The following is a 25286-nucleotide window of genomic DNA, read 5'->3' on the forward strand; positions in this document are numbered from 1 at the left end:
GTCGCTTTCAGCTGTGCGGGCTCATCCTTGGGCATCCTGAGTGGCTGGGCACTCGGGGCTGGGAGAAGAAACAGCAGACAAAAGCCTAAGTGTCTTCGCACAGCTGGTTTGTGGTGACTAAGTGTACATCTTTTAAATGCTTCAGTAGGGATAAAGGGGCAAATAAGCATTATTTGCTTTTCTGCGGAAGTTTCTGGTAACTTCCTTTCTCCATGTTACAGTTTTCTCACAACGTTTATTTACTGTGGTGGAAGAGAAAGAGGAAAATAGGTATATTAACTATTTTTTACAAGAAATTTTCTACTTAAATCGTGTTACTGCCGACTTAATAATCTTTTAAAAAATATTTGCAAACAAAGAAAAATAAAAAATATTGAACTCGATCCTGGATAAGGAAATAAAAAGCACAATTCTTCAACTGTGTGCCTATTCGTACAATGTTAGATTATAATCTGTTGAGGAAAGGAAAGAAAACTTTGAAATGGAACCTTAGTGCATCTTGTTAACAGTTACTGTTAGAACCGTAAAAAGGAAGTTTTAGAAATGGGAAGGCCAGCAAGACAAACTCAGAGAGGGAAAGTGACACCACTGCAGAAGACAGAATATGTAATTGTCTTTGAATTTTCTGACAAATATCTTAAGGTGCACATGCTCAAAACCTAACTCAGCTTCTGCCTGCCACTCACCCACACCTTCCTTTATCCCAGGACACTCCACAGCAAGGATGTATAGTACCAACAGTTGCAAAAATAAACTCTGCTCAGGTCTAAAACTTGGACCTGCTAGGTGGTAGTACTCCTGGGAAACTGATCCTGAGAAACTATGATTAAATAAGGCAGAACCGTGATCATAATGGCCCCAAATAAGTTAGTGGCAAAGGGGATGAGGGAAAGTTATGGTAGAGTCATCCGGATATGTATTATTTTTACCACAGACTTCACCCACTTAAAGCACACAGGTGAATGATTGTAGGGTTTTTAGTGTATTCACAGATATGTGCAACCGTTACCACAGTCAATTTCAGTTCCCTCATCTCAAAAACAAGTCCTCTACCCTTTAGTTATTACCATCACCCACCCCAGCTTTTCATTCTCCACCCCCACTTTCAGCAGTAAACAACCACTAATCTTAGTCTCTCTAGATGTCCCTGTTCTGGATGTTTCATACAAAGGCATAATACATGGTTTTTGTGACTGGCTTTAGTCACTTAGCATAACGGTTTCAAGGTTCATCCACGTTGTAGCAGTATCAGTGCTTCCTTCCTTTTTGTGGCTGAATACTATCCCATTGTATGGATGGACCACATCTTGTGTATCCATTCATCAGTTGCTCATTTGGAAAAGGAAACTCTTGGTCTTTGTGATGAGATGCTCCCACCCCCGACCCAGGAGCACCTTCATTTATATTGATGGAAATTCTGTAAGTCCTAATTAGACTCCAGATAGGCTGATGGATGTCTAATCCACAAATAATGCTTTGAGGTGTGCAGAAGCGCACCCATCTCAGGAAGAGGGAGATGAAGAGAGGGGGCACTGAAGCAAGAAACTGTCACCCAGAAAAGCTCAGCTTCAGTCAGGAAAGAGCAGCAAGTCTGGGTTCCTGCAAAGGACAAAGATATATTCTAGAGCTCAATTTCCACGAGGGCAGGGAAGTATCACCTGGAGACAGGACAGTTATCTATGACCAGGAACTCAGTGTGAGCAATTCCTTGAAGATAGAACGGATTCTAGTGACTCTCTGAGGGCTCTGCGGCTGACCTTGTCTAGCAACCCTTCCTCTCAATATCCCGAAGCTTGGAATGGGTTGGGGATGAGAATCATGAACTACTGGAGAGGTGCGGATTCTAGGTGTCCTCTCTTGAGATGGGAGCGATTAGCAGGGCCATGGGTATCTAAGGGCAGTCGGCGGCAGGAGTGCACAATAGAATGTTTTCCGTTTGGGATGCAGCAGCCTCGCAGGTTCAAAAGAGGCCAACCTGCTCATTTCCTACTAGAGGATCATGGCAATAGAAGGCCCCCTGTGGGCCCTCCTGGGCACCAAAGGCCTTCCGAGTCCCCAGCTCCCAGTGTGTCGGAAAAAAGGCTTTCAGCTTCCTAGACCTTCCCTGAGTTCCAAAGGGTGTATTCAAACAGTTATTAATCAGGGAAGTGAGGGAAGGCAGGAAGAAACAACAGTGCAGCAGGGGGCCTGGTGCTGTTCCTCTTCCAGGATGTGCAGAACCATCTGACGTGTATGTCTGAGCTCTTCAACAGGAACTAGGGCCCCCTCAAGCCAGCTGCAGGAAGTCACTTCAGGCTGAGCACAAGCATGTGGACCCACACTGGCTGGAAAGGCTGATGACTGAGATTCCTGGAGCAGCGCCCTGTTACCTCACCACCAACCAATCAGGGGAAGGTTCCACACCCTGCAGCCCTTGCCCCAAATTCTGCCTATAAACACTCTTCCCCAAAAGCCATCAGGGAGTTTGGCATTTTTGAGCATGAGCTGTCCGTTCTCCTTGGATGGCCCTTGCAATATCCCTTTCTCTTCTCCAAGCACTGATGTTTCCCTTTGTTTGGCCTCACTGTGCGTCAGGCACACAAACTTGAGTTTGAGAACAGAATCAACAGACACAAGCCTACATACTTTCACTCACAGGATTTATTTTGGTTTTTGAAACTGAAAGCTTTAAGCCATCACAAAAGGAGAGAAAAGCAGATGTTTTTCATTCTTGAATCAGGCCAGTTAACAGTGAATTTCTTGGTAATATCTTTTCTCCAAGCTACGGCTTTTGACAATATTGTTTAGTCACTGTTGTAAAAGAAATATTGAAAAATAGAAATGCTACATTTTATAAATTGTTAATAAAAGCTGTCTAATTTTGCTACACAACTACAGGTATATCAATTAGTATGGTAAGACAGTTGATACTGTCACAATCTATACCTGTGCTCTACAGAATTTGTAAACCCAAGTTTTTTTCTTTTTTTTGATATTTTCCAGAAACACCTGTGATAGCCACATTAAAAGGAAATGCTATAAACTGGTGTTTATGTATGTCTCATTTACACAGACTCTATGTTTTACATGGGTCAAAGAAAATCACGAACAAGGAAACAGAGAGGAAAAGAGCAATACAATATGTGAAGAAGGAAATAATTACTCTTTTCTCTATTTTTATCTACAGAGGAAGAGAACTCCCAACAGTCCTCTGTGCATTTTCAACAGGTGTCCCACACACACATGTTCAGAACAAACTCCTTCTTACTCCCCTCCGCTTCATCGCTCCAAAACCAAGCTGGTTCTCACCTGCTGTACAACATGCCATTAGTAAAAGCTGTCATTATCCATTGTGTCAGAAATGTTTGTCTTTGTAGTTCTCTTTTATTCTAACCCAAATACATCCATCCAGTCACCACTTCAACCAAATCTACCCCGTTAGGTCTCTGAAAACTTTGTTGTTCTTTCCGTCTTACCCAATCCTGCCCTCATCACACTTTTCCTGTGCATTCCATTTCACTAGTCTCCAGTTCTGACTGAATTTTCTCCTAATATATCCCTGTGAATTTTGTAAAAAGCGCACCATATCTTGCTAAATCCCTCCCTTACCACGTCAAAAATGCTTCAACTATGTTCGATTCATCTATGAGGAAATGTAACCTTTTAATTGTGGCATATCAGAAGACACTGGTCCTGGCTCATGGTTACCTACACAGATTTTCTCTTTCAACATCCATACATTTTAAAATAAATTTTTAAATATATTAAGCGCACAAATTTAGACACAGAGAGGTCTGGCTTTACATGGTAGCCTCGCTCTCTTCCTGCTGTACAGCAATGAACATCATTTAAGCACTTTTTCTTACACTCTACAGCCAAACTCTCAATTCATTCTCTTGGTTCTAAATCAGCAGATTTCATATCAGGTACACAAAACTCAGATTCCCCAGTGCAATATCTTGGAAAATCACATGGATCTATGCTTCTCCTACACAGATGTCCTCTTTCAGCTATCTGTGAGACAAAGAAAAACAACTATTTGTTTTCAAGGAGTAAAACAAATGTAAAAATTTTAAATAGGAGCATTATATTTGTAACTATCATTTCCATTATTGTTATATTTGTAAGTATTTAAAGTTAAATTATGAATTTACTTAAAAGTTCTGGTGAAAGAGATCAGAAAGAATACCACTGTCCATGAATGCATGAATGGATAAACAAACTGGGAATGGACAATGGCATATTTTCAGCCATGTAAAGGAATGGAGTACTGATATGTGCTACAAGGTGATTGAAACTTGAAAACACTGTATTTAGTGAAGAAAACCAGACACAAAGGTCACACATTGTATGGTTCTACCTATATGAAATGTCCAGAGTAGGTAAACCCATAGAGGCGGAATGCAGATTGCTGGTTGCCAGGCACTGAGGGGAAGGGAGAAAGGAAGGTACGTGCGTAATGGGTCGGGGTCTCCTGTTCGGATGCAGAACCTGCTGTGGAACCAGGTCGAGGTGGTTGCACAACATTGTGGACGCACTAAATGCTGCTGAACTGTTCACTTGAAAACGGTTAATTTTTTTATTGTGTGATTTGCACTTCAATTTAAAACAATGGCTCTGGTGAAAGTTCTCATAGTTAAAATGCTCTGGTTATCCTGAATATTTACTTCAAGATAAATAGAAAATATTTGATATAAAACTACGTGTATTTGTTTTCCAGCTTTTGATTCTTGGGGACTAATTAGTTGCACTCCTGAGATGTTCTAACTAACTCAAATGCCAGTCTTTACCATGTTTCTAAAATGTTTCTTAATTTTGACATCTTTATCCTTTTAGCATTTCAAGTAATTTTCCTTTCAGGACTAACTCCACTTGCACCATGAGGAGTTTATAAATCACATGAAACTGCTGCTGACTCAGGATGATAATCGCAACACTTCTCCCTAGACACAGTGGTGGGAATTTAACTTAGAATGTAGTGTGGGTCAGGGTTTCTGCCACTACCAGGGGTGGAGATGGATGTTGGGAAACAGGATCCCTCTGCTCTTCTGAAATATCACACACTATGGACTAGAAAAGCCAGGAACTGCAATGAGCTATCTGTGCTGCCTACAGGAAAAGCTTGTTTGAGAACTGCCAACAAAAAGGCAAGGATATCCAACAGATGTAGAATAAGAATCCTGTTGCTCCTGTTCCAAACAAAGATTCACCTGAGCACAAAGCTAGACTCATGCCTTACTTAAGCTTCATAAGTGTTTGTTTGTTATTCTTTGCTTGGCTGTTCATCAAGATACAACTGACCCATAATAACTGGTGTTATGCAGTACCAATCACAGTTTCTTAAATTTCATATAGGAATGTCTGAGTACTGGCTAAAAACATATTAATCACTGTATGTGTCAGAAATACAGCTGGTTAAACTATTGGTCTTCCATGTCTTTGCACTTGGACTTGTGTCCATCTAAAATGAAAATTTATAGGAAAGAAACTGGATCAGATCACTAAATTGCAGACAAAAGTCAGTGGAAACTAGCCTAGCTGAAAGTGGACAGAGAAGAAAATAGAAAGCCTTTTAAGCTTATGGCCACCCGTAAGAGTGCAGAGTGTAAGGCACCTGTGAGCCTTTAAATGACAGCAAAAGCCACATTCCGTGCTATAATACATAATAAAATTAATGTGAACTAACATAATACATTTAGCTGTTACCCTGAAGCCCTCCCTAGTAACTTATACTATGAATTTTCATTCGACCAAATGTAGCAACTACCTCTGTTGTAAAGAATCATCCTTTGAGATGTAGGTAGAGGGCAATGGACTGTTTAGAAAAGTCTGACTGCTCAGTCCCACTGATTTGGAGACAAAGACTAAGATGAGAGCTCTGGTGAAGGAAAGGGCAGCAAGGTTTATTGCTAAGAAGTGGAAACCCTAGGCTGGCCTCTACTTTCATGTGTCTTGAAACAAATGACCACTGACTTTAAAAACTAGCCCACTGGGTGAAAAGGAACACACATAGAGCAAAGAAAATGATGTTTGGAGAGATTTCATGGACAAAGAAAAAACAAACTTGGCAACAAAACCTCTCATTAATCAGTCTTTATGTTTGTCATAGACCCCTGAAAGTGACACAAAAAAGGTGAGTTGCTAAAATGAAGCAATCCCTAGAACAGAGATCTTACCCAGTCTCCTATCAGATGTGGCTATGAAGGAAAATTGAATGGAAAACTTCCCAAGGGAAGTCAAGGATTCAGTCAGTCACTTCCAGGGTCTTGCCAAAGCTAATCTTCACATTAGATATGCTACATATTGCTGACTATTCTATATGGATTCCTTTTCTGCTACTTTCAAAATGAGGGTTTTTTATTATTATAATTGTCTGTTTTTTCAAATATTGCATGTCAAGTGTGTGTTGTGTGGTTTGTTCATAATTTTGTCATAAGTTGTTCGATCATGAAGAGCTACATTCAGGCACGACCAAGAGGAGCTCATAGGCCCCAAATTACCTGGAACTGTTATTAAATGCAATAACAGGATGGGTCTTGAGTAGAGATTGAAACAATACAGTGAGAGGCAGTGTTACGAAGGAGGTTGAAAAAGACCTAAGGACCTCCTCTCAGTTCTGAAATCAACTGTGTATGAATCGAGTACATAAAGTATTAGATTTCAACGATGAGTAAAAATAAAAGTGAAAAAAAAGCTAAAAATGAACCCACAAGAACGCCAAATTTCATAAAAGAAAAGAAAGTAATATTTTGAAAACTTACCTTACAAGTGTTTTTGTCACAGCATCGTACAATACCACACTCTGCTTTTCCAATCAGAGTAAAACTTTCAGGTTTACAGCATTTTTAATGAGTGCAACCCTAAAAGCAAGTATAATCAAGTTAAATAATAGGAGTTTTCAATCTGACAATTTTATTTATTGTCACAATATACTAAAGTATGTCTCTAAGTTAATTAAAATAACAGTATGATTTTTACTTCTCTATTTACTTTTAACACCACTTCATTTAAACTTAATATATTTTGATATAGGAAGAAAAGATGGTAATGAAATTATTCATGATTCCATGCTCAAAGCTATCTAAGGAGGTCAAAGACCTGTACTCAGAAAACTATAAGACACTGATGAAAGAAATCAAAGATGACACAAACAGATGGAGAGATATACCATGTTCTTGGATTGGAAGAATCAATATTGTGAAAATGACTATACTACCCAAAGCAATCTACAGAGTCAATGCAATCTCTACCAAATTACCAATGGCATTTTTCACAGAATTATAACAAAAAATTTTACAGTTTGTATGGAAATACAAAAGACCCCGAATAGCCAAAGCAATCTTGAGAAAGAAAAATGGAGCTGGAGGAATCAGACTCTCTAAGTTCAGTGTATACTACAAAGCTACAGTCATCAAAACAGTATGGTACTGGCACAAAAACAGAAATATAGATTAATGGAACAGGATAGAAAGCCCAGAAATAAACCCATGCACCTATAGTCAATTAATCTATAACAAAGTAGGCAAGACTATATACAATGGAGAAAAGAATAGTCTCTTCAATAAGTGGGGCTGGGAAAACTGGACAGCTACATGTAAAAGAATGAATTAGAACACTCCCTAACACCATACACAAAAATAAGCTCAAAATGGATTAAAGACCTAAATGTAAGACTGCACACTATAAAACTCTTAGAGGAAAACCTAGGAAGAACACTCTGTCAAAAAACAGCAAGATCTTTTTTGACCCACCTCTTAGAGTATTGCAAATAAAAACAAAAATAAACAAATGGGACTTAATGAAACTTAAAAGCTTCTGCACAGCAAAGGAAACCATAAACAAGACCAAAAGACAACCCTCAGAATGGGAGAAAATATTTGCAAATGAAGCAACTCAGAAAGCATTAAACTCCAAAATATACAAGCAGATCATGCAACTCAATATCAAAAAAACAAACAACCCAATCCAAAAATGGGCAGAAGACCTAAACAGACATTTCTCCAAAGAAGGTATACATATTGCAAACAAACACATGAAAGGATGCTCAACATCACTAATCATTAGAGAAATGCAAATCAAAACTACAGCGAGGTATCACCTCACACCAGTCAGAATGGCCATCATCAAAAAGTCTACAAACAATAAATGCTGGAAAGGGTGTGCAGAAAAGGGACTTTTCTTGCACTGTTGGTGGGAAAGTAAATTGATACAGCCACTATGGTGAACAGTATGGAGGTTCCTTAAAAAACTAAAAATAGAATTATCATATGACCCAGCAATCCCACTACTGGGCATATACCCGGAGAAAACCATAATTCAAAAAGAGTCATATACCACAATGTTCACTGCAGCACTATTTACAATAGTCAGGACATGGAAGCAACCTAAGTGTCCATCAACAGATGAATGGATAAAGATGTGGCACTTATATACAACGGAATATTACTCAGCCATAAAAGGAAACGAAATTAAGTTATTTGTAGTGAAGTGGATGGACCTAGAGTCTGTCATACATAGTGAAGTAAGTCAGAAAGAGAAAAACAAATACCGTATGCTAATACATATATAGAGAATCTAAAAAAAACAACAAAAAAAAGTGGTCCTGAAGAACCTAGGGGCAGGACAGGAATAAAGACGCAGACGTAGAGAATGGACTTGAAGACATGGGGAGGTGGAAGGGTAAGCTGGGACGAAGTGAGAGAGTAGCACTGACATACATACACTACCAAATGTAAAATAGCTAGTGGGAAGCAGCTGCATAGCAGAGGGATATCAGCTCGGTGCTTGTGACCACCTAGAGGGGTGGGATAGGGAGGGTGGGAGGGAGACACAAGAGGGAGGGGATATGGGGATATATGTATATGTATAGCTGATTCACTTTGTTATACAGCAGAAACTAACAAACCATTGTAAAGCAATTATACTCCAATAAAGATGTTAAAAATAAATAGATAAAAGAAATGGCAGAGGAGAAGTAAAAACTAATACCACAGAAATACAAAGGATTTGTATGATCAACTATATGCTGACAAATTGAACAACCTAGAAGAAATGAATAAATTCCTAGAAACATACAATATTTCAAGACTGGATCATGAAGACATAGAAAAACTGAATAGAACAATTGCTAGAAAGGAGACTGAAAATCCCCTAACAAACAAAAGTCCAGGAACAGATGGCTTTACTGATAAATTCTATCAAATATTCTAGTATTTAATATCTACCAGTTTCAAACTTACAAAAATTAAGGTAGGAGGAACACTTGCTAAACATTTTATGAGGCCAACATTACCCTGACACATCATAAAAAAAGAAAATTACACATCAATATTCCTGATGAACACCAATGCAAATAACTTCACAAAACATTAGCAAACCAAACCCAGGCCAAGGTGATGGAGTAGACAAACTCTGAGCTCACCTCCTCTCATGAGCAAACCCAAATCACAACTATCTGCAGATGACCATCAATGACAACCACTGGAACCTACTAGAAAATATCTTCTACAACTAAAGACATAAACAAGGAACTATAACAAGACAGGTAGGAGAGGTGGACTCATGATAAAATCAAATCCCATACCTCCCACCCCAGGTGGGCAACCAACAAACAGGAGAATAAGTATATTCCAGAGGCTTTTCCACAGGAGTAAGAGTTCTGGGCCCCACGTCAGGCTCCCCAGCCTGGGGGTCCAGCACAGGAGAATGATATAGGTCAGAAACTTGGATCTACATGCAGAAGGCAGACCAATGAAGAAGGAATAGTGATAATAACAATGTTTATTTTTCACAGTCTTGACTGATAGAACAGTTTCTTCAAATCATAGCAACAATGTATTTGCATATGCTTATGTACCTATTGTGTATATTAAATATATAACACATAGTCTGTATAAATATTATATATATGCTTATATACAAGTGAAATGAAGGACAGCAATGATACAAGGAATGGGAGGGAGGAACTGGGATGACAGTTTATTATAAGGGACTCACACTACGCGAAAGATGGCATTGTTAGTTGACAGTGGGCACAGTTAAGCTCAGCAACATCAATTAACTGGACGTAACTGATGTCTATAGACTACGTCATCCAACCACAGCAGAATACACATTTTCTCAAGTTCATACGCAACATTCACCAGGATTGACATTGTGAGCCATGAAACAAACCTTAACAAACTTAAAAGAACAGAAATCATACAATGTCTGTTCTCAGACCATGACAGAATTAAGCTAGAAATCAATAACAGGAGGACGGCTGGAAGATCCCAAAATACATGAAGGTTAAAAAACATGCTTCTGAGGAACACATGGGTCAGAAAAGAAATCTCCAAATAAATTTTACAATATTTTTAACTCCATGCAAAAGGAAACACAAATTTGCAAAATGTTGTAGGATACAGCAAAAGTCGTGCTTAGAGGGAAATTTATAGAATTGAACACATACAGGACAAAAGAACAAAGATCTAAAATCAGTAATTTAAGTTTCCCCCTTGGGAAACTAAAAAGAGAAGAGCAAATTAAATCCAAGGGAAGCAGCAGAAGAGGAATTATAAGAATTGAAGTAGAAATCAATGACATTGAAAACACAGGAAATCAATAGAGAAAATCAATGAAAACCAAGCCGGTTCTTTGATAAGATCAATAAAATTGATAAACCTCTCGCTCGGCGTGTTAAGTGAAGGGAGAGGATACTAATTACCAACACCAGTAGAAAAGAAGTGTTTTAAGTATATACCACATGCCCATTAAAAGGACAATAAAGGAATGTGATGAACAACTCTGTGCCCACAAATCTGAAATCCTAGATGAAATGGTCCAACTGCTTGAAACACACCATCTACCAAATCTCACAGAAGAGGAAACAGGCGATCTCAATCTGTCTGTGTCTATTAAAGAAGTTGAATAAAACTGATAACCTTCCAAATCAGAAAGCAGCAGGCCCTGATTGGGTTCAGTTTTTAATTCTGCCAAACACTTAAGGAATAAAGTGTACCAATTCTCTACACACTCTTTCAAAATATAGAAACAGAGGAAACACTTCTAACTCATTCTGTGGGGCCAGTATTATTCGAACAACAAAACATCCGATGACATTAAATAAAAGAACTACAAACCAATATCTCTCACGAGCATATATGCAAAATTTCTCAACAACATATTGGCAAATAGAGGCCAACAATTAATTTAAAAATTGTAAACCAAAACCAAGTGGGATTCATCCCAGGTATGCAAAGCAGGTTCAACATTCAAAACTGAAATAATGTAAGCAATTACAACACAGGTTAAAAAGGAAAAATTAGTAAATTGAGTAACGCTACAGAGTACAAAATCAACATAAAAAATCATTTGTGTTTCTACAAACTAACAAAATGTCAGAAAAAGAAATTAACAAAACAATTCCATTTACAATAGTATCCAAAAGAATAAAATACTTTGCACTGAATTAAACTAAGGAGGTGAAAGACTTATACTCTAAACCTACAGTCTGATAAAAGAAATTATGACACAGTGGAAAGATATCCAGTGCTCATGGATTGGAGGAATTAGTATGGTTCAATATCCAAACTACCTAAAGTGATCTATAGATTCAATGTGATTCCTATCAAAAATCTAATGGCATTTTTCACAGAACCAGAAAAAAAATATCCTGAAATTCTTAGGGAGCCACAAAAGACCCCAGATAGGCAAAGCAACCTTGAGAAAGCTGAGGTATCACATTTCCTGATTCAAACACCATTAAGAGGCTATAGTAATCAAAACAGTATGGTATTGACATTTAAGCAGAGAAAAAAATGGAACAGAATTGAGAGCCCAGAAACCAATCCACACAAATAACATCAAATAATCTTTGACAAGGGTGCCAAGAACACAGACTGAGGAAAGGACAGTCTCTTCAATAAAAGCTGTTATAAAAACTGGGTATTCAAATGCAAAATACTGACATTGCACCCCTATCTTATACCGCTTACAAAAGTTAACTAGAAATGAAATAAATACTTAAATGTGATGTGAAAATATCAATATAAATAGCCTAGAAGAACCATAACATTCTTGACAATGATTTTTTGGATTTGAGATCAAAAGTTCAGGCAACAAAAGCAAAAAATTTTAAATGGAACTGCATCAAACTATTGATAAACAGCTTCTGCACCACAAAGGAAAGACAACCTATGGAATGGGAGAAAATATGTACAAACCATATCTCTGATAAGAAGTTGATCAAAACTATATAAGGAACTTGTATAACTCAGTAGCAGAAAAACAAATAATCCAATTACACAATGGGCAAAGGACGTGAAAAGTTAGCTTTCCAAAAGAAGATAAACAAATTGCCAACAGGTATATGAAACGGTGCTCACCATCAAAATCAGCAAGAAATACAAATCAAACCACAATGAGATGTCACTTCACACCTGTTAGGATGTGTTTTATCAAAAAGAGAAGCAATAATAAACATTGCTATTTGTTTGGATGTGGAGAAAAAGGAACCCTTGCACATTGTTGGTGGGAATGTACGTTGGTATAGCCATTATGGAAAACACTACGGAGGTTCCTCAAAAACTTAAAAATAGAACAACCAAATGATACAGCAATCCCACTTCTGAATATATACCCAAAAGGACGGAAAGTGCTATTTCCAAGTGTCACCTGCACGCCCATGTTCATTGCAGCTTTATTTACGATACCCTAGGTATAGAAACAATCTAAGTGTCCAAGAGTGAATGAGTGGATAAAGAAAATGTAAGATATATATCCTATATGTGAGACAACCAATGACATATGACATACATCACACATATGTATGAATATTATTCACCCATGTGTGAGAAGGATTAGTCTGGAGAACATTTTACTAAGTGAACATAGCCAGACAGAGAAACAGAAACACTTTATGATCTCACTTACTTGTGGAATCTTACAACAAAAAGGTAAATTCCTTGAAACAGAGGAGAGGAAGTTTGGGGAGATAAGGAGATGCCGTCAAAGGGTACAAGCCTTCACTTACAAGATGAACAAGCTCTGGCAATCTAATATACAGCATGGCGACTATAGTTAACATAGTTACACACTGTGTTATACACTTGAATATTGCTAAGAGAGTCAACCTTAAGTGTTCTTACCACAAAAAAGGTCACCAAATGAGGTGATATATGTGTTAATAAACCTGATTGCGGTGATCATTTTACAGAGAATAAAAATGTGAATTACTCATGTTGTATTTTAGATATATAAAAACTTATTTGTAGATGTCACCTAATCATGCTGAAAAATAAAAAAGAAATATTAAAAATTTTAAGAATTGAAGCATCAATGAGATAGGAATGGCCAAAATCTAGAACACTGACAACAGACGCTGGCAAGTTTGTGGAGCAACAGAACACTCATTCATTGCTGGTGGGAATGCGAAATGGTAGAGACAGCCAGTCGAAGACAACCTGGGAATATTTCACAAAACTAAACATACCCTTACAATCCAATCCAGCTAGCCATCACACTCCTTGGTACCTACCCAACGGAGCTGAAAACTTAAACCCACACAAAAACCCTGCAAATGTACGTTTTATAGCAACTTTTTCAACATTGTCAAAAATTGGAAGCAACCAAGATGCCTTTAAGTAGGCGAATGGATTCATAAACCATAGTGCACCCAAACCATGGATTATTATTCAGTGGGAAAAAGAAATTAGCTATTAAGCCACGCCAATACATGGAGGAACCTTGAATGCATATTACTAAGTGAAAGAAACCAACCTGAACGGATGCATATTGTATGATTCCAACGACATAACAATTTGGAAAAGGCAAAACTACGGAGAAAGTTAAACGTTGCCCAGGGTTACAGTGGCAATGAACCATGAATAGGCTGAACACAGGGGATTTTGAAGGCACTTAAAATACTCTCTATGATACTATAGCGATGGATACACGTCATTATATGTTTGTGCAAGCCCACAGAATACACAAGACCTAAAATGAACTGAAATGTCACCCATGCACTTTGGGTGATTATAGTGTGCCCACACAGGTTCCTCAACTGTAACAAATCTACCACTGTGCTTGGGGGAGTTTATTAGAGACAGCAGCTATGCATATGTGGCTCCAGAGGATATCTGGAAAACTCTATACCATTGTCTTAATTTTGCCGGCAACCTAAAACTGCTCCCCCCCCCCAAAAAAAAATCTTAAGAAATGGAGGGATAAAGACTTTTCCAGACAAAAGCTGAAATATTTCTCACCACTGTATCTGCATTACAAGAAATACAAATGAGAATTCATCACTTTGAAATGAAAGGGTGCTAAAGAGCAACATGAGAGCAAAAGAAAGAATGAAAGTCATTGGTAAAGGCAAATGCATAGGAAATTTCAAATACTATATTACTGTATTGGTAGTGATTGAATCACTTTTAATTCTAAAATAAAAGTTAAGAAACAATAGTATATAAAAATAACTGTAACTAAAAACATGTTAAAATTTACACAATATGCAGTAATGTAAACTGTGATACTGATAACATAAAATGTAACGAGGGGGAGTAGTAAAATTGACTTTTTGTATGTTATTGAGGTTTTTATCAGCTTAAAGTACACTGTTATAGTTGTATGATATTTCATGTAAGCCCCATGGTAACCAAAATGAAAATATCAATAAAGGTTACATAACAGAAACAGACAAAGAAATCAATACACCTGGAGCCAAAAAAAAAAAAAAAAAAAATCAGTGAAACTCAAGAAAAGATAGCTAGAGAGGAAAAGACAGACAAAAGAACTACAGTCAATCAATCAATCAAACAAGTAACAAAAAGGCATTAGTAAATAACTTCCCTATCAATAATCACTTCAAATGTAAATGTTTAGATGCCACAAACAAAAGATGTCAAGAGGCTGAAAGGGGGGGGCAGGTTTCAACTCGATACTGTCTGCAGGAATTTCACTTTAAATTGAAGGACATACAGCGGCTGAAGGTAAAGGGATGGAAAATATATATTCCAAATAAATGGCAACCGAAAGAGAGCAGGTGTTTAATAGGGAAGAACACGTCTGACTCCATATTAGATCTGTTCCTTTTACTTTAACCTTTGTGCTCTGTTGCCTGGGCTCAGTCAGGCTGGCTCTGCACCTTTTGTAAAAGAATGTTGCCTATGGCTTGAAATGTACAGGACAGCCTGACCCTGACTTGACCCGAACAGAGAGTAACATTTGTCTTGTTGGAGGTTTACAGGAACATCGTGACCTGACCTACATGGAGGGCAGCAAGAACAAAGGATCCAACACCAAGAAGTTTGCAGCAACTAACTACACCCCTCCCTCAGCTTGCCTTTAAAAGGGCTTTGCTGACAGCCTTTGGGAAATTCAGGCTTTTTAAGGCAGAAGGCACCCGTCTCCTTACACGGCCGTGCAATAAACCTTTCTCTGCTCCAAACTCCAACGTTTCGGTATAGTTTGGCCTACTGTGTGTCGGGCACAGGTGTTGCTATACTTACATCAGACAGAATAGACATAAAGTCAAGACAGTCACAGGAGTCAAAGAAGGACATTTTATAATGATTAAAGGGTTAGTCCATCAGGAAAAGATAACCATTATAAATATATACACCCTCAGCATTAGAGCATCTAAATACACCCCCAGCAAACACTGACAGAATCTGAGGAGAGATATAGACAGCAATACAATAATAGAAGGGAACTTCAATACCACACTTTCAGTAATGGGTAGCGGAAGCAGAACAGAGATGAATAAGAAACAAAAAAGAGGACTTAAATAACATTATAGCCAAAATCTACCCAGCAGCTACATACAGAACATTCCCCTCAAAAGCAGCAGAACATACACTCTTCTCAAGTGTACACAAGCTTTCCCCACAATAGATTATATGTTTGGTCACAAAGTAACTCTTAACAAATTTAAGAAGATTTAAATCATACAATGTGTCCTTTCTGAACACATTTTGGAATGAAACTAGAAAGGAATAGCGGAAGGATAAGTAAAAAATCCACAGCTATGTGGAAATTAACAACATACTTTTGATCAACAAAAGAATCAAAAAGGAAATTTAAAATAGCTTGAGACAAATGAAACAGAAAACACAACATACCAAAATTTATGGGATCCAGTGAAAGCAGAGGAAAGAGGTAAATGTATAGCTACAAACAAATACATTAAAAAGATCTCAAATTAATAAACTAACTTCACATCTCAAAGAACTAAAAGAAGAACAAAGAAAGCTCAAAGTAGCAAAAAGAACATAACAAAGAATAGACCAGGAATAAAATAATACGTAGAAAAACAATAGACAATATCATAAAACTAAGAGTTGGTCTTTTGAAATGATAAATAAAATAGACAAAACTCTATCTAGATTAAGAAAAAACGAGAAGTTTCAAAAATAAAATCAGAAAAATGAAAGCTTATGCTACAAAAATAAGAAGGTTCAAAAGAAAATAATATGAACATTATATACCAACAACCAGATACCATAGAGGATGGATAAATTCTTAGTGACATGAAACCTAAGAAGAGTGACTCATGAAAAAAATAGAAAATCCGAACTGACCTGTAACTAGTATGGAGACTGAATCGGTAATCACAAACCTCCTAACAGGGAGAAGCCCAATACCAAATGGCTTCACTGGTGAATTCTATAGAACACTTAAGTAAGAACTAACACAAGCCTTCTCAAATGCTTCCAAAAAATAAAAGAGGGGGGAACACTTTCAAAGTCATTGTATGCAGCCAGCATTACTCTGATACAAAAGTCACATGGAAAGAACAGTACAAGCTAACATCCCTCATGAATAGATGGAAAAGTGATCAACAAAATACTAGTAAACCAAATCCAGTGAAATCTAGCACCTTAAAATGGTCATACACCATGACCAAGTTAAATTATTCTTGCAATGCAAGAATGGTTCAACATTCAAAAATCAATGTGATAAAACACATTAAAAGGACAAAGAGTCAAAATTACATGATCATCTCAATATACACAGAGAAATAATTTGTCAAATTTCAGTATCTATCATAAGAAAAACTCTCAGCAAACTAGGAATAATATGAAATCAGCACAACCTAATAAAGACCACATAGGAGAAGCCCACAGCTAACAACATATTCAACAGTAAAACCTGAAAACTTTTCCTCTAAGATCAGGAACAAGGCAAGGACGCCCACCCTCACCAATTCTATTCAATCTTGGATGGAAAGTTATACCTAGGAAGAGAAAAAAATAAAAAGGCATCCAAATTGGAAAGAAAGAAGTAAAAATATCTTTGTTTGCAGATGACATGATCTCATAGATAGCAAAACCTAAAGACTCCACAAAAACCCTCAAAGTTTTAGAACTAACAACAAGTTCCATAATATTGCAGAATATATAATCAACATTCAATAACGAGTAACATTTCTCTACTCACAGAGAACTGTTTGTAAGGAAAGGGAAATTAAGAAAACAAATCCATTTACAAGATCACACACACACAGAATACCTACAAACAAATTTAACCAAGGAGGTGGGAAACTTGTACTCTGAAAACTACAACGTATTGATGAAAGAAATTAGATAAGACACAAACAAAGAAGATATCCAAGTGGCCAATACGTAGATCACTAGTTACCAGAAAAATGCAAATTCACACCAAAATGTTATTTTTGTGAGATATCACCTCACGACTGTTAGGAGGGCTATTATCATGTGAACAAAGGACAAAGAGTGCTGTTGAGGGTGTGGGAAACTGGAACTGTTGTACACTGTCACTGGGAAGAGCATATGAAATGGTTGCTATAGTATATAGTAAAAATGAAAAACAGAACTTCCCTGTGATCCAGCAATGTCACTTGTGGGCAGTTACGCCAAAGAACTGACACAGGAGCTGCAGGAGATATTGGCACTGCTATGCTTACTGCAGCACTATCTGCAAGAGCCAAGATGTGAATAAAACCTACGTGGCCATCCACAGAGGAGTGGATAAGAAAATGTGGTATATATGTATTCTATGGAATACTAGATAGCCTTAAAAAAGAAGTAAGTTATGCAATATGCGACAACATGATTCACCTTGAGGACATTGTGATAAATGAAGTAGACCCATCACAGAAAGACAAATACCCCATGACTCCATTTCTATGATGTATTTAGACGTCAAATGCATACCACCCAAAAGTGGAATGGTGTTTGCCAGGGGCTTGGCCAGGGGGAAATGATGAGGTACTATTTAATGGGCATAAAGTTTCAGTTAAGCAAGATGAACAATAAGCTCCAGGACCTTCTGTAAAACATACTGATGTCAACAGTAATGTAACGTATGCTTAAAATTTGTTAAGAGACTAGAACTCATATTAAATATTTTTACCACCTTAAATTTAAAAAAAAAAAATATATATATATATATATAAATTCAGAAAAAAGTCAACAGAAATCCTCACAAAATTGATGAAGGACATAAACATTTAGATTCTGGAAACGGATCAAACTGGAAATAGAATGGGTCCAAAGTCACTCACAACAAGAAAGATCATGACTAAACTGAAAACAATAAAAATATCTTCAAAGAAACCAGACAGTAATGTCATATAACCTGTAGAAGAACACCAGTTTGAATGACAGTACATTTCTCATCTGAAAGTCATGAAGTCTCAAAGGAAATACAAGAGCAATTCTCACACGTTGACAAGAACACTACTGTCCAACATAAATTCTACATCTGGCAAATTTATCCTTTAAGAATGAAGGAAAAAGAGAGACTTTCTCCGACAGAGGAAAATTAAAAGATTTAGTCTACAGCACACATACTCTAAGATAATAGCAAAAAGAAACTCCAAGAAACAAAGGTAATACATCACAAAAAGGCTTGGGTAGTCTTAAGGAACTGGGACAAATAGAATGGTTTAAAATAGGGGTAAATATAACGAACTATCCTTTCCCTCACACAGTCTAGCAAAAATAAAATACTCATATCTTTTAAGTGATTTCTTAATTACATGCGTATCTGAAACACCGCCGTCACTGGTGTTTGTCCCAGTCTTCTGTGGCACTGTAATTTGTAGAAGTGATGTTTCAGTGTTTGCAGTAAGGAAAACAGGTGTGAGCGTTCCCCAGCGCACGGCAGCATCCTTATCCTTCCCTTACGTGTCCTCTCCTATCACATCACTCGTGGATCTTCCAAGCCCAGCGCGCGCGCGCACACACACACACACACACACACACACACACACACAATCACACTGCGCAGGGTTCCAGGAAGAGGCTCCTCTAGAAGCGGGAGTGTTTCTACCCCACCACCGTCCAGAGACCCTCGGGGCTGGCTGACCTCAGCCCTGGGTAGGTGAAGAAGGGCTGCTCCCAGGACCCCATCCAGGTTCCCTCCTCCCCCCACCTCCCTGGAAGACAGGCGCCCCCTCCTGCGGTGCAGGGCCCCGGAGTGAGGGACAACTATCCCAGTCCTGCTCGGAGCCCTCCGACCAGCGGGCCCGCCAGGACCCTGAAACTGGGCGGGCTCGGACCCGACGACGGACTCTCCCCAGCCCGGCCTGGGCTTCTGGAGCAAGGAAGGCGACGCCCCCCGCGCCAAGGGACCCTGCGACGACGGGCCACTCTCCTATCCAGCAGGGTCCTCACTTACGATGGCCCGCGGAGGTCAGCCGGCCCAGCCCTGAGAGGAGCAGCAACAGAGACAGCATTGCGTGGCCGGCCGGCCTCGCCACCGGGAGGGCGGTTCACTGGAAACGGTGCAGCGAGCGCGCGGGGCCCTGCGCCCTAGGTCCAGGCGGGGAGAGGCTGGGAGGGAGGGCAGAGCGGAGTGGCGGGGCGGGGCGGGGCGGGGCGGGGCGGAGAGGGGCGTGGTGGGGCGGGACAGGGGCGGGGAAGGATTGGAGTTGTCCGACCTGGCTGGAGGGCTATGTACTATGCTATGTATAGTATGATGTCATTTGCAAAGTTACGCATTCAGTTCAAATTCTAGGGATCCAGACTTTTATTTCCAACAACCTGTTGAATACCTGATAGTCCACAAATGCCTGAAATTCAACATATCTTCAACCAAACTTATTATCTCCCAACTCCTGTACAAATCTGCTTCTTGTAAATGTGTTGCCACTGTAATTTCAGTTGCCTAGTCATTAACAATTTCAGTAACCTTCATATAAAGTAGTCAACAAACCTGTCTTTTCTATATCTATTATAAGGGTAAACACAAATCTATAAAATAAAACATTAATTTTCTCTGGTACCAGAAATGAAAAAGGACTCTTCTTTCTCTCTCTCTCTCTCTCTCTCTCTCTCACACACACACACACACAGGCACAGGCACACAGACACTCCCTTTTCTTAGACAACTTCCTTTAAAAACATGTAATTGTTAATCCTTTCTCTGTCTCTTGAAGGTGTAAATCTTTTTGAAAATTAAGTGCGACTCTTGCCAGCTTTACATTCCAGGGATGTTTTTCTTAAGGACTTTGTAGTTATCTGTTGCAATCATAAGCATTATGGAAAATAGCTCTCTGTATCCTTGGCACCTCGGGATTTAGTCTTCAGCCCAGCCACTCAGCTTCCTCCCAGCCCCTCTGCTGCAGGCTTCCAGGCCCGCCCCGCCCCGCCCCGCCCCGCCCCTCCGATCTGCTCTCCCTCCCAGCCCCGCCCCTCCGCCCTCTCTGCCCTCCCTCCCCGCCCCTCAGCTCCCTCCCCTCCCCGACGGGACCTAGAGCGCAGGGCCCCGCGCGCTCGCTGCACCGTTTCCAGTGAACCGCCATCCTATCCCGGTGGCAAGGCCGGCGGGCCACGCAATGCTGTCTCTCTTGCTGCTTCTCTCTGGGCTGGGCCGGCTGACCTCCGCGGGCCATCGTAAGTGAGGACCCTGCTGGATAGGAGGGTGGCCCGTCGTCGCAGGGTCCCTTGGCGCGGGGGGCGTCGCCTTCCTTGCTCCAGAAGCCCAGGCCGGGCTGGGGAGAGTCCGGCGTCGGGTCCGAGCCCGCCCAGTTTCAGGGTCCTGGCGGGCCCGCTGGTCGGAGGGCTCCGAGCAGGACTGGGATAGTTGTCCCTCACTCCGGGGCCCTGCACCGCAGGAGGGGGCGCCTGTCTTCCAGGGAGGTGGGGGGAGGAGGGAACCTGGATGGGGTCCTGGGAGCAGCCCTTCTTCACCTACCCAGGGCTGCGGTCAGCCAGCCCCGAGGGTCTCTGGACGGTGGTGGGGTAGTAACACTCCCGCTTCTAGAGGAGCCTCTTCCTGGAACCCTGCGCAGTGTGATTGTGTGTGTGTGTGTGTGTGTGTGTGTGTGTGTGCGCGCGCGCGCTGGGTTTGGAAGATCCACGAGTGATGTGATAGGAGAGGACACGTAAGGGAAAGATAAGGATGCTGCCGTGCGCTGGGGAACGCTCACACCTGTTTTCCTTACTGCAGACACTGAAACATCACTTCTACAAATTACAGTGCCACAGAAGACTGGGACAAACACCAGTGACGGCGGTGTTTCAGAAACGCATGTAATTAAGAAATCACTTAAAAGATATGAGTATTTTATTTTTACTGGACTGCAAGACCCAAATCAATTCATGCATACCCCTTCATGAAATTTTGTGTCCTAATGACAGTGTTCAAGAGACGTTTTGGTTTTGTCTGAGGGAGAGCAAGTGTTTTGTTTTCATTTCCCAAGTAATAGATGAACGTTACGGAACAATTTTAAAACACAGTCTCAGAGAAAAGAAATGCCCCGAATTCCTATCCCACAAAATGGCGTCTACAGTCTACTGGTCTGTTCTCTAGAAAAGGTGTACGTTTAAAAATACTTTCTACGTTTAAAATGCCTTCTATGTAAGTGAGGCCATACTAATATTTAGCTTGTAGCATGATTTTAAAATGACAGTATATAAAGCGTATCTTCATGCCTGTATTTACATACATAGGCATATATAAAGCTTTGTAAAAAATAAAAGTAATGTTATTTCTGATCTGCTTAGAATAGTAAAGCGTGTACATTATGTACATTGTAAAATTAAATCTAGACAGTACAGAGACATTAAGAAAGTGAATGGCCGCCTCACTTTCTAAAGGCAGTAAGTTTGAAGGAAATGAAGTTTTAGAGACATACATACACACATGCACATATACTTTTAATGATCATTTATGAGAGTTGTAATTGGCTTTTTCATTTATGTGTAGAGTTAGGATTTATTTTTATGATAATCCAGCTCTGTCATTATTTTTCCTAACTTCATTATAACTTATGTGTAACATCATATAGCATTTCAAATTTTATACATGCAGATAGTTTCATAAACCTTCCTGAATAGTCAATAGGATCAACAGGCAAGCCACTATAAAAAATTTTGATAAGCATTGCAAAATGTCTGCTGGAAAAGTTGCATTATATTTGACTCCCATTAACAGAAATAGTGACGCCTATCTTCCAGAGGCCTCTCCAGGTCTCTTCAGTCTTCTTATCTTTGCTCTTGTGTACATCCTAGTAAATGCTTCACTTTTAACAGGTATTTTTTGGTTAAGTCTTAACAAGAGATGTCTTTCTGTATATTGACTATTTGAATCATTTTGTTAGCTGTCAGTTTCTTTCTGGTTTTGACTTCTTTTTTAATAAGAATTAGCAGCTTTGGATAGGACCCTTTGTTTTCAAGAAGGAAGAAGTGTTGATGTAAACATACACAGGGATGGCAGAGGAATCCAATGATTAGAACCTCAGTGGCAAGATCGGAGAGGAATGTCCTCAAATGCCAGCTGAAAAACTGTACTAGACACTGGGGCAGGTTTTATAGAGTGGTCTACTTCTGACTGGCTCACTTTGTGGTACCAAGAAACACCAGCGATTATGTATTTATAAAAGCTATCACAGCCCCAAAATGAATATCTGGAGACGCTGAAATGTTTAGGAGAGTATAACGTACACTGGGAAGATGCTACCAAAAGAAAACATGAGGATCCATGATAATAGCAGGAAAAAGACAGTATTTGGTACACACACATGTGCGCGTGCATACACACACACACACACACACACCAACATTATGAGATAAGCATCGTTACTTAATAATAATATATTCAGTTCCCAGGGAACATATAACAATTCTAAATTTGTATGAATTTAATAAAATGTCCTCAGCATATATAAAATGAAAACTGATAGCATGACAGGGAGACATTTTCAAATCCATTTCCATAGAGAGATCTTAAAATGTTTTTCTCAATTTTATGATTGGCCAATCATAAAATTCTTCATAAAGAGGAAGAAAATTTGAACAACAAAAATAAACATTTTATTGATGGATAAAGTGAACCCAATGAAGTTTATGTATTGTTTTCCCCTTTCTGCTCTATGTTAAGACTTGCTAGAGTCTAGGGATATCACACATGAGGCTTTTAGTTAATGATAAAACCTCTGGTGCAGCAAGACAAAGAGAATTCAGGCAAATATCAGGAATCCAGGGAGCATCCGCAATGAGCTAGCTCTCCGTGAACCCAACCTCTGTGCTCCCAGAGCACGCTGAGTCTCTGGCTTGAAATCACAAGATTTATGGGAGGAAGTTTGGCTTTGGGAGAGCTCCTTGAAAAGCTTTCAGTGACTTTTTAAGTAGCCAAGCCAGTCTTGTCAAACTAGTTAGGGAAACACAACAGAAGCTAACCCTGGCCAGGGGAGTTTTGAACCCTACACAGTGCATTATAAATCTCTCTGCCCTTGTCAGCCAAGAGTCAGAAACACCCAGACTTGTCGGTATCCCTAGAAATAGATAAGAGCTTTTCTAATCAAGCTGCACTTAATGCTCTATCTCCGTTGTAAACAATGCTTCTCAAGACTAGTTCTCATACTTTTCAAGAATATATAGCGTCATTCAACAGAATTGACCACAGCAAGGAAAATAAATAAATAAATGAAACGCAAGTACGGATAGTATAGAACTCATCATCTGGCAACAATACAATTAGGTTAAAACTTAACAGAAGGACTGAAAAATGTATTTGGACATTTAAAAATATACTGCTACATAATTCACGGGTTGAAGGAGAAATCATAAATCACAATGGATATTAAATAATAAGCAATGAACAAGAATGAAGAAATTACAAAGAAAAATTTGAATCCTGCTCTGAAGATGGTATAGGAGCATAATTTATAACCACAAATAATTAAACAGGTGACAAAAAATGGTCAGCAATTTAAAATTAGAAAAATAATTATAACCTTAAAATTCTTAAAGATGCTGCTTAAATTAAGAAGTAGAATTAATGAAAGACAAAAGTAAGCTGAAGTAGCCTGGATTCACAATGTCAAAAGTTGATTTCTGAGAAGAATATAAAACAGAACTTTTGGTGAGATAGACTAAGGAAAACGAAAAGGAGAAGGAAAAGATGTACTGTTAGAAATGAGACACACAAATGTGGATTGGCCAATTGGATATGAATTGCTAATATCATTCTTTAGGAATTGCCTTTTAACTTTCTTAATGGTGTCTTTAGGTGAACATCAGATTTTAGTTTAATTTTAGTTTACTCTTAAAAGGGGACTCGCTTTGTATTGTTTAATTTTCCATTTATTTGCTCTAAAAATTGCAAAGTAGGAAAAGATAATAAAATTCAAGTTTCTTCAAAGGTTACTCAGCATTTCTAAATGTAACCATTTGAAGTTAAAAATTTGATTATGATACTTAAATGCTAATGACTAATGCTCTTACTTTTGAAATAGATTTAGACTCCTAGATTTTATGTAAGTTTGATTATGATTAATTCTGTCACACATTCCAAGATTGAAGAAAGATAACTGCAACTATAATTATATATATATATATATATATATATATATATATATATATATATAATTTTGATACACTCATGATACAATCCATGCTTATATGAAAGAGTACATATATTTTTAAAAATTAGGGCTTTTGAGTTTTAAGGATTTGAAATATCTAATAATTACATTCTCTCTGACTACTTTGCTGTAGGTCACCTATGCCATCAAAATTGACAGGAAAACATACACTCTCCACCTTGAAAAACAGTAAGTGGCCATGCTTCTTTTCATACAGTTGTTTTTAGTTTCTTACATTTTTACAATGACTACCTTAAATTTAGCCTAAATTTAGAGCCTAAATATTCAAGAGCATAAAGGTTATATTTATTTAATATATTAAGTCTTCTTGGTGATTCATGTCAGGCTAGAATTTCGAGTCTTTATCTTTAGATTTTTAAATCTAATATTCAAACCCAACTGTAATTTAATGATATAAATATTAAAGTATATCAGATACATGAAAATCATTTTATGTAACTCCTTAAAGTACAATTATAATCGCAACTATTAA

General features: G+C 38.7%; 1 protein-coding gene and 1 long non-coding RNA gene across 2 annotated transcripts in view; one reads left to right on the forward strand and one right to left on the reverse strand.

The window, feature by feature from the left end:
• Positions 1–19677, reverse strand: LOC132356546 (uncharacterized). The gene is made up of 3 exons (XR_009499909.1): positions 19603–19677; positions 6741–6839; positions 1–58 (listed from the first exon to the last, which is right to left on the reverse strand). It is a non-coding gene; the product is annotated as an uncharacterized LOC132356546 (long non-coding RNA).
• Positions 19678–20761: 1084 nt separating this feature from the next.
• Positions 20762–25286, forward strand: part of LOC132356560 (A disintegrin and metallopeptidase domain 3-like) — a 103185-nt gene continuing 98660 nt past the window's right edge. Inside the window, exons 1-3 of the mRNA XM_059909423.1 lie at positions 20762–20819; positions 21376–21458; positions 24927–24982. Of these exons, the coding sequence (XP_059765406.1) occupies positions 20762–20819; positions 21376–21458; positions 24927–24982 (197 nt within the window). The remainder of the gene's footprint in view (positions 20820–21375; positions 21459–24926; positions 24983–25286) is intronic.

This window comes from Balaenoptera ricei, chromosome 21 (genome assembly GCF_028023285.1).
Source record: "Balaenoptera ricei isolate mBalRic1 chromosome 21, mBalRic1.hap2, whole genome shotgun sequence".
NCBI lineage: Eukaryota > Metazoa > Chordata > Mammalia > Artiodactyla > Balaenopteridae > Balaenoptera > Balaenoptera ricei.